Source organism: Oncorhynchus tshawytscha, linkage group LG12, assembly GCF_018296145.1.
Source record: "Oncorhynchus tshawytscha isolate Ot180627B linkage group LG12, Otsh_v2.0, whole genome shotgun sequence".
Taxonomy (NCBI): Eukaryota; Metazoa; Chordata; class Actinopteri; order Salmoniformes; family Salmonidae; genus Oncorhynchus; species Oncorhynchus tshawytscha.
The window spans coordinates 39,281,967-39,295,260 of NC_056440.1; the positions used below are offsets into that span (position 1 = coordinate 39,281,967).

General features: G+C 43.4%; 1 protein-coding gene across 7 annotated transcripts in view; it reads left to right on the forward strand.

The window, feature by feature from the left end:
- Positions 1-13,294, forward strand: part of LOC112263250 (major facilitator superfamily domain-containing protein 3) — a 35,687-nt gene that overhangs the window by 8,614 nt on the left and 13,779 nt on the right. For all 7 annotated transcript variants that reach the window (XM_024439314.2, XM_024439313.2, XM_024439317.2 and 4 more), the window contains exon 3: positions 9,064-9,211. In XM_024439314.2, coding sequence (XP_024295082.1) covers positions 9,064-9,211 — 148 coding nt within the window. The remainder of the gene's footprint in view (positions 1-9,063; positions 9,212-13,294) is intronic.

Below are 13,294 nucleotides of genomic sequence, written 5' to 3' on the forward strand. Positions count from 1 at the left end.
TTTTACGTGCACAGTGCGCCCCATTTAAAAAAAAAATCTATACATATTTTTTAATTTAAAAAAAGCAGTAGCCGACCAGTGGATGTGTGTAGCTTGTTGCTTATGATGGCCAATCAAAGGGATTAATGGGCTCAATGTGTAGGAAGTGGAGTGAGAGTTCACTAATGCAATGCAAGATGGAATAAAATGACTGTTTTATATGAAGGGGGTTTGAGAGAAAGCGCAGCATGTGGCCTCGATTAGCTTCTCTGGGCTACTCCAGTCAAGACGGGCACTAGGATGATTAACAACATTGTGGCTGCTAAAAGTTAGCTCGTCTCGGCTGTAGCCAAGTTACCTTGTCGTCTCTCCCCGTCTGCTCACTCCCATCTCTCACACACCGCAGCTGCAGCAATAGAGCGCCAGCCTCTAGCCCCCGCGCAGCAGTGCTTAGGTTAATAGGTTAAAAACATACGTTTAATCCATCTAGAACACAACGAACACAATCACATCAAACGGAAGCTGGAAAGACCGCAAACTAGCTGCGCTGATTCATGATTTCGACTGGCTGAGAAAAGCAGCCTGCCTGTCTCGTCCCGACTCCCGAAACATTCATTACTATGGGACACCTGGAGATCCATCTAGAATTTTGAAACCATGTTGCAAATGTCGGACGGACCGACCACAATGTTTATACAAATCTCCACTGTTGAAAACCAAATGTTAGTCTAAAAGAAATTAGATAATGTCTAGATGCTTTTTATAGTGGAGACCAATTTTATAAAGTGCCTGGCTGGCCTGATGAGACAATGGATTGCGCAGTCAGATGAAACCGAGTAAATAGGCTTTTTAATGTCATCGATTTAGCTGGTATTAACTTGTGGAATATACACCGGCTGGAATGTGGTTTTTACCCATCGGCATTCAGGATTAGAACCACCCGTTGTATAATACTGTACATTACTGTGCTGTCCAAACTTGTGAAACATAGACGTCTATGATTGGTTCAGATTTGGTCCCCCAGGGTGGACTGACCAAATGTCAACTACTTTTCAACGTCCATGGCCGTCCGTGTCAGTCGCTACTCAGTGGGTGAGGATGCTTGTTACAAGAAATGGAAAGAGGATGGGTGGTAGGTGTCATGGTATCAGTAAGAGCCGGGAGAGGTGACATGCTTTGACCACCAGATGACAAAAAGCGAAAATAAACCGGTAATGAGCTGAACATAGCAGTATGCCAGTGGACGGGAGGACAGTAGCAGGTGACCCAACTGTGGTTTGTGACTACTCTGTCCCATTGTAGCCAATTCAATTGCAGTAATTCCGTTACTGGTTTGTTTTTTATTAAGAATTATTACTTCTGAATCACTTCATAAACAAAGTTGTTATCAGTAAAAACACAACTCATCGGTAGGTTTACCTTTTACTTCTGTGAACTTTCATTATACTTCCTCCTCATGAGGGAGAGAAATAGGAAAAACATCTTTAAACAGAATTACAAGGCACATGGCAATGTTAACTAAACTTACCAAAAGCAAATAATTTCTACAAAACTAAATCTAAGTGTTGATATTAGTTGGCAGGGGTTCTAAACATTTATGTATTTATAATACCTTTTATGACTTTTTCTGGTAGATGTTGTCCAAGACCCCTTTTCCATCTGTTACCATAAATCAAAGCCGTTGGTTATTACAAATTTTGGGGTATGAAAATGGTTGAAAAATGTATAATACTATATGCCTTAATTTCTCAAAAATATAGTCTCTTAGCTTTCATTTGACACCCAATTTGACATTGGAGTAGGGTTCTATTGCATCGACAGGCATGACAGACCCGTACTCTACACAGACCTGTGCGCCATAACCAATCAGAGCTCAAGTAAGCCTATATGCAAATAGCCATTGCCATATATACAGTGCATTTGGAAAGTATTCAGACTCCTTCACTTTTTCCACATTTTGTTGCGTGTAGCCTTACTCTAAAATTGACGTTTTTTTTATTTTTTATAAATCCATCTACACACAATACCCCATAATGACAAAGCGAAAACAGGTTTTTAGACATTTTTGCAAATATATTAAAAAACGAATACCTTATTTGCATAAGTATTCAGACCCTTTGCTGTGAGACTCGAAATTTAGTGCATCCTGTTTCCTTTGATCATCCTTGAGATGTTTCTACAACTTGATTGGAGTTCACCTGTGGTAAATTCAATTGATTGGACATGATTTGGAAAGGCACACACCGGTCTATATAAGGTGCCACAGTTGACAGTGCATGTCAGAGTAAAAACCAAGCCATGGGGATCGACGGAATTGTCCACGGCGCTCCGAGACAGGATTGGGTCGAGGCAAAGATCTGGGGATTATATACCAAAATATTTCTGCAGTATTGAAGGTCCCCAAGAACACAGTGCCCTCCTCATTCTTAAAGGGAAGAAGTTTGGAACCACCAAGACTATTCCTAGAGCTGGCCGCCCGGCCAAACTGAGCAATCGGGGGAGAAGGGCCTGGTCAGGGAGGTGACAAAAACCTGTTGGTCACTTTGACAGAGCTCCAGAGTTCCTCCGTGGAGATGGGAGAACCTTCCAGAAGGACAACCATTTCTGCAGCACTCCACCAATCAGGCCTTTTAATTGTAGAGTGGCCCGACGGAAGCCACTCCTCAGTAAAATGCACATGACAGCCCACTTGGAGTTTGCCAAACTCCACCTAAAGTACTCAGACCATGGAGAAAAATATGTTCTGGTCAGGATGGAACTCTTTGGCCTAAATGCCAAGCGTCACATCTGGAGGAAACCTGGCACCATCCCTACGGTGAAGCATGGTGGTGGCAGCATCATGCTGTGGGGATGTTTTTCAGCGGCAGGGACTGGGAGACTAGTCAGGATTGAGGGAAAGATGAATGGAGCAAAGTACAGAGATCTTTGATGAAAACCTGCTCCAGAGCGCTCAGGACCTCACACTGGGGCGAAGGTTCAACTTTCAACAGGACAACAACCATAAGCACACAGCCAAAACAATGCAGGAGTGACTTCGAGACAAGTCTCTGAATGTCCTTGAGTGGCCCAGCCAGAGCCCGGACTTGAATCCAATCTGAAAATAGCTGTGCAACAACAATCCACATCCAACCTGACAGCGCTTGAGAGGATCTGCAGAGAAGAATGGGAGAAACTCCCCAAATACAGGTGTGCCAGGCTTGTAGCGTCATACCCAAGAAGACCCGAGGCTTTAATCACTGCCAAATGTGCTTCAATAAAGTACTGAGTCAAGGGTCTGATTACTTCTGTAAATATGATATTTAATTTTTCTATTTAATAAATTTGCAAAAATGCTAAAAACCTGTTTTTTCTTGGTCATTATGGGGTATTGTTTGTAGATTGTTGTCCCCCCCCCATCAATGTAATCAATTTTAGAATAAGGCTGTAACAACAAAATATGGGCAAAGTGAAGGTGTCTGAATACTTTCCGAATGCACTATATATCTGTGCCATTCACTTTGAACTGGACTGCGTTTAGGCTACAGTATGAGGGGTCAACAACGAGGGAGTGGTTGCTTCTAACAAGAGCACAACATTTGTGCATTTCTAGTCGTCGTTGAAAATCAAGTCGGGAAAGCGATTTTTTTTTTTGGTTTCTTAAAGGGGCAATGTTGTATTTTGAGACATCTTGAAAAAGCAAAGTAGCCAATAGGCAGAGCGTTGCGTCATTTGTCTGATTCTCTGTAACAATGGTACGGGAATAATAATGCATTTTATTTTGTAAAGTGGTGTCTTGAATCAAACACATTTCCAGTCACCTTGTCTGAAACACAAGTGGATAAACAGGTTGTTTTTAAAAAATTTTTAAATTTTACCTTTATTTAACCTGGCAATTGTCAAGCCCTAAGTAGATTGTAGGCCTACATTGAACAACACACATTGGCTGCTACTGTAGGCTGAATGATAGAACAGCTATTTCCAGGTTAAAATGTTATGGGAAGCATTTTCTCCATTGTTTTTGATGGTAGGCCTCTCTGGTCGGCCTACATTATGATCAAATAGCCTACTTGGCCACTGTTAAAACGTGTAACTTAAAGCGGCTACAGCCTCGGGGTTCACAGTAAATGCCCACCGGAAGTGGCACAACATTTTCATGAAGTTCAAGTTTGCTTTCAGCAGACCTGAAATTTGCCCCCGTGCTGAAGAAAATGAGAGGGAACATTTGGTTGTAGTTCATGTGGTTATGGGAGTAAAACGTAGTTGGTAACATAACAGCATTGTAGCAAAGTGACCCATCTGGGGGTTGGGGTTCAAGTTGCCTTGCTTTTACCCTTGGTCAATAGCCACACACACAGTATTTTTCCCATGCTTCACCCTAGTCCTTTAGGGGGTCAACAAACTCTGTGACACCCTGCACACCTGTAGGGATAGCTGTTAGTGTGTCAGTAGGGCTGGTCATGTGAGTGTGTGGGGTCTCTATTCCCTATGGATGGTTTATGTACTGTAGATTTGTGTTTTACTGGTTCTCTCTGTATCGTGTCCCCAGGGTGGGTTGTGTCTTGTTGTTTTCTCCCAAGTGTCCGTGATCCCCTCTGATCCTGGCCTCTTCTGTCTGAGCTTCATGTGACCACTCTGTGATCCTTCTGTGTCCTCATTGACCCTTCAACCCCCCTACCCTCTCATGCTGATCCGCCCTCCTCTTCTCTCAATTCAATTCAAGGGGCTTTATTGGCATGGGAAACATGTGTTAACATTGCCAAAGCAAGTGATTAAGATAATATACAAAAGTGAAATAAACAATAAAAATGAACAGTAAACATTACACATACAGAAGTTTCAAAACAATAAAGACATTACAAATGTATATATATATATATATATATATATATATATATATATATATATATATGCATTGTAACAATGTACAAATGGTTCAAGTGAACAAGGGAAAATAAATAAGCATAAATATGGGTTGTATTTACAATGGTGTTTGTTCTTCACTGGTTGCTCTTTTCTTGTGGCAACAGGTCACAAATCTTGCTGCTGTGATGGCACACTGGAATTTCACCCAGTAGATATGGGAGTTTATCAAAATTGGATTTGTTTTCGAATTCTTTGTGGATCTGTGTAATCTGAGGGAAATATGTCTCTCTAATATGGTCATACATTGGGCAGGAGGTTAGGAAGTGCAGCTCAGTTTCCTCTCCTCTCTCTCTCGCTCGCTCGTACACACACAAACACCTCTCATTTTCCATCAGCAACCTGTCAGCCCTTCCTCTGCACCAAATTCCTTACCCTCTCTCGCTTGAATCTCTCGCTCTTTATTTCTCCCTTTCCTTTCTCAAACCATGTCTGTTTCTCTCCCTTACCCCTTCTCTCTGTTTGTCTGTTTCTCTCCCTTACCCCTTCTCTCTGTTTGTCCATGTTTCTCCCTTACCCCCTTTCTCCCTTACCCTCTCTCACTCTCTCTCTCTCTCTCTCTCTCTCTGTCTGGTCTTGTCCTGTCCGTCCGTCCGTCCATCTGTCTGTTTCTCCCCCTCTCAACTAGTTTCTTCTTTGTGGATGCCTAATGAAATATCCTCTGAAAATGACAATTGTTGCTTTGAGAGTATTTATATAAATGAATAATCAGCCTTGTTGTGTTTGTCTGCATGGATTTTCAGCACTGAACACTGTGAAGACCGAACCACAGAATCAAGACATGGGTGTAGGAAGTATGAACTGGAACAGTAGTCTGTGGTTTATTAGACATTATAAAGGCTTATAGTGCTTATAATGGGTTTTTAAACCATTATACCTGCAGGCTCTTGAAGGGCAATCTGCAGTTCCATTAACAGTAAAGCGTTCACCCCGTCAGTGTTTTGTTAAATAGCTGAGCGATGGGGTTGGAGAAATGTAGTCACTCTCAAATGTATAGAATTACAAGGACTGACCATCCATGAGCTCCACATTTATAATTATAACCATATTTTGATGCTAAACAGTGTTGAAGACCTATATTGCCTACAAACAAAGAAGTCAATCAAGCTTATATTTTGGGATCTGATGGGGTACGACAATTGAACTAAGCCCATGAGTTATAAGTTATATTCTTCAGGAATCAATGGGTGTATATCAATCATTTACAAGTCAAAAAATGGATGTGGAAATCACAGACTGACCATTTATGTAAAGTCCTGCCGTAATTACAAATGGTCAAACCACCTACACCGTTGGATGTTAAAACGTTTCCCAGGTTTAAACTGATGATGGTGAGTAGTAGAGTAGATGAATAGCTGTTGATGTTAGAGCTGCCTCGTAGAGCCAGACATAGGAGATGTAGATGAATAGCTGTTGATGTTAGAGCTGCCTCGTAGAGACAGACATAGGAAATGTAGATGAATAGCTGTTGATGTTAGAGCTGCCTCGTAGAGACAGACATAGGAGATGTAGAGGAATAGCTGTTGATGTTAGAGCTGCCTCGTAGAGACAGACATAGGAGATGTAGATGAATAGCTGTTGATGTTAGAGCTGCCTCGTAGAGACAGAGATAGATGTAGATTTATAGCTGTTGTTAGAGCTGCCTCGTAGAGACAGACATAGGAGATGTAGATGAATAGCTGTTGATGTTAGATCTGCCTCGTAGAGACAGACATAGATGTAGATGAATAGCTGTTGTTGTTAGAGCTGCCTCGTAGAGACAGACATAGGAGATGTATATTTTTTAAAATTGTATTTATTTATTTCACCTTTATTTAACCAGGTAGGCTAGTTGAGAACAAGTTCTCATTTACAACTGTGACCTGGCCAAGATAAAGCATAGCAGCGTGAACAGACAAGAACACAGAGTTACACATGGAGTAAACAATAAACAAGTCAATAACACAGTAGAAAAAGAAAAGAGTCTATATACATTGTGTGCAAAAGGCATGAGGAGGTAATAATTACAATTTAGCAAATTAACACTGGAATGAAATGATCAAATGGTCATGTGCAGGTAGAGATATTGATGTGCAAAGAGCAGAAAAGTAAATAAATAAAAACAGTATGGGGATGAGGTAGGTAAGTTGGGTGGGCTATTTACCGATGGACTATGTACAGCTGCAGCGATCGGTTAGCTGCTCAGATAGCAGATGTTTAAAGTTGGTGAGGGAAATAAAAGTCTCCAACTTGAGAGATTTTTTCAATTCGTTCCAGTCACTGGCAGCAGAAAACTGGAAGGAAAGGCGGCCAAATGAGGTGTTGGCTTTAGGGATGGTCAGTGAGATACACCTGCTGGTGCGTGTGCTACGGGTGGGTGTTGCCATCGTGACCAGTGAACTGAGATAAGGCGGAGCTTTACCTAGCATGGACTTGTAGATGACCTGTAGCCAGTGGGTCTGGCGACGAATATGTAGCGAGGACCAGCCGACTAGAGCATACAGGTCATCAGTGGTGGGTGGTATAAGGTGCTTTAGTAACAAAACGGATGGCACTGTGATAAACTGCATCCAGTTTGCTGAGTAGAGTATTGGAAGCTATTTTGTAGATGACATCGCCGAAGTCGAGGATCGGTAGGATAGTCAGTTTCACTAGGGTAAGTTTGGCGGCGTGAGTGAAGGAGGCTTTGTTGCGGAATAGAAAGCCGACTCTAGATTTGATTTTAGATTGGAGATGTTTGATATGAGTCTGGAAGAAGAGTTTACAGTCTAGCCAGACACCTAGGTACTTATAGATGTCCACATATTCTAGGTCGGCACCATCCAGGGTGGTGATGCTAGTCGGGCGTGCGGGTGCAGGCAGCGAACGGTTGAATAGCATGCATTTGGTTTTACTAGCGTTTAAGAGCAGTTGGAGGCCACGGAAGGAGTGTTGTATGGCATTGAAACTCGTTTGGAGGTTAGATAGCACAGTGTCCAAGGAAGGGCCAGAAGTATACAGAATGGTGTCGTCTGCGTGGAGGTGAATAGCTGTTGATGTTAGATCTGCCTCGTAGAGACAGACACAGGAGATGTAGATGAATAGCTGTTGATGTTAGATCTGCCTCGTAGAGACAGACACAGGAGATGTAGATGCTGAATGTGATGAATATGTCATCATCGCAGCCTCTGTTTATCCCACTCATTCTCCTGACACACATTTAGCTGGGCTGTCACACAGCATTGTCAGAACGTTTACGCGTGCGTCGTCGCAGCGTTCCCGCGCGCCGGGAGGTTTTCAGCAGCTTCTCTGAACTCTTTGATTTCCTTCTCCATTTCATGTGAAGGGCTTTTTCTCTCTCTCTCTCTCTCTCTCTCTCTCTCTCTCTCTCTCTCTCTCTCTCTCTCTCTCTCTCTCTCTCTGTCTCTCTCTGTCTCTGTCTCTGTCTCTGTCTCTGTCTCTGTCTCTGTCTGTCTCTGTCTCTCTCTCTCTGTCTATTTTTGTTCTTCTCCTGGCCAAGTTGTGGCTGTGTGTGTCGTCTCTTTGACAGTAGTCTCTGAGCTGTCACTCAGTGCTCAGTCTTCCTGTCTCTGTGAAGTCACTCTCCATTAATAATGGCGGTGTTGCTGAATATTTTACGCTGTCGCTCGGCAGTACATTATCCCGTCTTTGACGCCACACAGCGACATAAAGACAATTGTCTGCCTGGCAAAACTTTTATTTCAACCGAGAGCTCTTGTGACTGAGACTTGTGTTGTGTGAGGAAGTTTTGCGTTTTTCTGTCGTCGTCGTCGTCGTCCCCCTTTAGAAAAATGGCAGAGGATATTATTTTTCCTGTGGAACATCTATTATTGACACTATCTAGGAATAGTGTGTGCTGTTGCATTTAGAAAAGACATTAGCACTACTATAACAGTGTCCAGTCAGTCTATTAAGCAGGTTAACTACCTTGTGCACTGTCACCGTGTTCAAGAACATTGGAGTTGTCTTTCATTCACATGGAAGGAATACACCATTGTCTTCTTCCTCTTATCGTTTGAATAGCTCTGTCACAGGAAGGTGGATTGTAGATGTTTGTGTGTTTTTTCCCCCCTACAATGGCTAATCCATTGTAGTTGACACAGGACTGTGTTGTAGATAGAATTACAGATGAACTGATTTGCGACAAGCCTCTCGCTTGTCTAACCTTAACTCTAACTGGTGTCCCCTCTCTCTCTCCACCCATAGGTGAGCAGGGAGCGGTGACCATGTTCCCTCTTTTCCTGTTAGACAATCACATGACAGCACGCGAGCTGGGGTTCTGGAATGGCGTGATTGCCATGGGCTTCTCCATCTGTGGCTCCTCCCTCGGCGGCCTGCTGCTCTCCCAGTTCAGGTAGTGCTCAGGGGCAACACGCCCCTGGTAGCGTTTTCAGTTCAGGTAGCGTTCAGGGGCAACACTCTGATTTCAGCTTTACCTAACTCACATGCTTCCATGACTTGTTTTGTAACTCATTTGAAATACTCTCCAGCTGTTTTCAAATCATCTGTCTGTTATCTACAGTGCCCATTTCAGCTTCACATGTCTCAGAAGCATCCCTTTCTGTGGCACAGATATCACATCACCTCCACTTCACACACTGGGATGTATATGTATGTTTTAATGGAAGTGAACACAGCCCTCAGAGCTGTGTAGCCCCTCTCTCTCGCTCTCTTTCTCTCTCTGTCTCTGTGTCTCTCTGTCTCTGTGTGTGGCCCCCCAGTATGAGATGTGTGGTATGATAGCAGCATGGGGAGATGCTGTGTAGCCTCCAATATTTCTTAGAGAGGTAAGGAGACAGGCCCCAACAGAAACACTAGGCCCTGTAACTTTTACATCTGATAATGCAAAACCATCCACCAATAATCAACAACTTCTGTTTAGGTCAATAGAAATGGTCTTTTTTTACTTTTTTTTAAGAGATCATAGATCAAAAACTCATAGATTGTTTTTTATACTGTGCAAAATGTCACTCAGTGTAAGTTGAACTCTCTTTGACCTCATCTTTTCTTCTCCCAATAGCCTGAAGTTCAGTCACAAGTTTGGACACACCTACTCATTCAAGGATTTATTATTATTCATTTATTTATTTTATTTTATCTACATTGTAGAATAATAGTGAAGACATCAAAACTATGAAATAAATCAAAATATATTTGAGATTCTTCAAAGTAGCAACCATTTGCCTTGAGTTAACTGCACCTCAGAAATTGCAGCCCAAATAAATGCTTCACAGAGTTCAAGTAACAGACACATCTGAACATGAACTATTCAGAGAAGACTGCATGCATCAGGCAGAATGCCCTGTATAGCAGTCCACATACCGCAGGACCTAAGGTTCTGATTCCACACAAGCAGATCTGACTAGACTACAAAGCTTTCCAGGATTCTGATCAAATTCCTGCAAAGAAACCACTACTAAAGGACACCAATAACAAGAAGAGACTTGCTTAGGCCGAGAAACACAAGCAAATGGACATTAGACCGGTGGAAATCTGTCCTTTGTTCTGATGAGTCCAAATGTGAGATTTTTGGTTCCAGATGTGTGGTTCCCACTGTGAAGCATGGAGGAGAGGTGCTTTGCTTTTGACACTGTCAGTGATTTATTTAGTATTCAAGGCACACTTAACCAGCATGGCTACCACATTATTCTGCAGCGATACGCCACCCCATCTGGTTTGCTCTTAGTGGGACTATCATTTGTTTTTCAAAAGAGGACGATGACTCAACACATCTCCAGGCTGTGTAAGGGCTATTTGACCAAGAAGGAGAGTGATGGAGTGCTGCATCAGATGACCCGGCCTCCACAATCACCCAACCTCAACCCATTTGAGATGGTTTGGGATGAGTTGGATCGCGGAGTGAAGGAAAAGCAGCCAACAAGTGCTCAGCATATGTGGGAACTCCTTCAAGACTATTGGAGAAGCATTCCAGGTGAAGCTGGTTGAGAGAATGCCAAGAGTGTGCAAAGCTGTCATCAAGGCAAAAAAATCTCAAAAATAAGATATATTTTGAAATGTTTAGCACTTTTTTTTGGTTACTACATTATTCCATATGTGTTATTTCATCGTTGTGATGTCTTCACTATCATTCTACATCTGGGAAGGCTTTCTACTCGATGTTGGAACATTGCTGCTGGGACTTGTTTCCATTCAGCCGCAACAGCATTAGTGAGGTCAGGCACTGATGTTGCGAGCTTAGGCTTGGGTCGCAGTCGGTGTTCCAATTCATCTCAAAGGTGTCCGATGGGGTTGAGGTCAGGGCTCTGTGCAGGCCAGAGTTCTTCCACACTGATCTCAACAAACTATTTCTATACAGACCTCACTTTGTGCACGGGGGCATTGTCATGCTGAAACAAGAAAGGGATTTCCCAAAACTGTTGCCACAAAGTTGGAAGCACAGAATCGTCTAGAATGTCATTGTATGCTGTAGTTTTAAAGATTTTCCTTCATTGGAACTAAAGGGCCTCCCCTGAACTATGAAAAACAGACCCAGACCAATATACCTCCTCCACCAAACTTTACAGTTGGCACTATGCATTGGGGCAGGTAGCGTTGTCCTGGCATCTGCCAAACCTAGATTCGTCCGTCGGACTGCCAGATGGTGAAGCGTGATTCATCACTCCAGTGAACATGTTTCCACTGCTCCAAAGTCCAATGGCGGTAAGCTTTACACCACTCCAGCCGACATTTGGCATTGTGCATGGTGATCTTAGGCTTTTGTGCGGCTGCTTTGCTATGGAAACCAATTTCATGAAGCTCAGTTTGGAACTCGGGAGTGAGTGTTTGCAACCCAGGACTGACAATTTTTACGCGCTTCAGTACTCGGTGGTCTTGTTCTGTAAGCTTGTGTGGCCTATCACTTCGCAACTGAGCTGTTACTGCTCCTGCTTCACAATAACAGCACTTACAGTTGACCGGGGCATCTCTAGCAGGGCAGAAATAGCCAAATCCACTAATTTGAAGGGTCGTCCACATACTTTTGGCCATGTGGTGTGCGTTTTGAAATAAAACACCTGCACATCAAAGCCGGGCTGAAGTCATTAAGCAGTTATCACTGTACACACAATATCACTACCGTGCCTCGGCTGTAGCACTTTGAGTACTCCTTTCAATTGCTACTTAACCTTACAGTTTCAGCAATTACCATTACAGCGCATACAGTACCCTAACTCATCCTGCATTGCATAAGACCATACATCTGCCCATAGCTTCACTTTATAGCTTCCGCCCTCGGCACATGAGATGTAATGCAATCTATAAATAACATTGCGTATGTATTTTCCCACACAAGGCTTTAGCGTGGATCACACAGCACCATGTCCATCTATAGCACTCACAAAGCTAGATGGGTTAATGATAATTATCAACTGGGTGGTTTGAGCCCTGAATTTTGATTGGCTGAAAGCCATGGTGTTTCAGATCGTATACCACAGGTATGACAAAACATTTCCTTTAATTACGTTATTAGTGTCCGCGTCGCATCGTGCCTAAGAACAGCCCTTGGCCGTGGTATATTGGCCCTATACCACACCTCCTCTGGCCTTATTGCTTAATACTACCATTAGCGTCGATCTGAAATATGCCCTATATGAAGAGAATACCAATATATTGTCTTTGTATTAAGAAGTCTGCACAGCTTGCTCTGAGGTTTTTTACCTTTACTACCTGTAAAATAAGTCCAAATACTTTTTGTTTGAAATCTCTTTCACCAATGTTCTCTCATATTTTTGAGGGTACTTCTTTCTTTTCTGTCTTTCTTTCTTGTAAAGGACTCCAGTAGAATTGTCACATTTTCACACACGGAGATGCGTTCACCTGACACTGTACACTCAGTCCAGATTCCCACAGAGTGATTCCCATCCCTCTCCCCCCATGTCCCAACACGCACACACACACACACACACACACACGGCGGTGCGTTCACCTGACACTGTACACTCAGTCCAGATTCCCACAGAGTGATTCCCATCCCTCTCCCCCATGTCCCAACACGCACACACACACACACACACACACACACACACACACACACACACACACACGGCGGTGCGTTCACCTGACACTGTACACTCAGTCCAGATTCCCACAGAGTGATTCCCATCCCTCTCCCCCATGTCCCAACACACACACACACACACACACACACACACACACACACACACACACACACACGGCGGTGCGTTCACCTGACACTGTACACTCAGTCCAGATTCCCACAGAGTGATTCCCATCCCTCTCCCCCATGTCCCAACACGCATACACACGCATACACACGCATACACGCACGCACACACACGCACACACACACACACACACACACACACACACACACACACACACACACACACACACACACGGCGGTGCGTTCACCTGACACTGTACACTCAGTCCAGATTCCCACAGAGTGATTCCCATCCCTCTCCCCCCATGTCCCAAC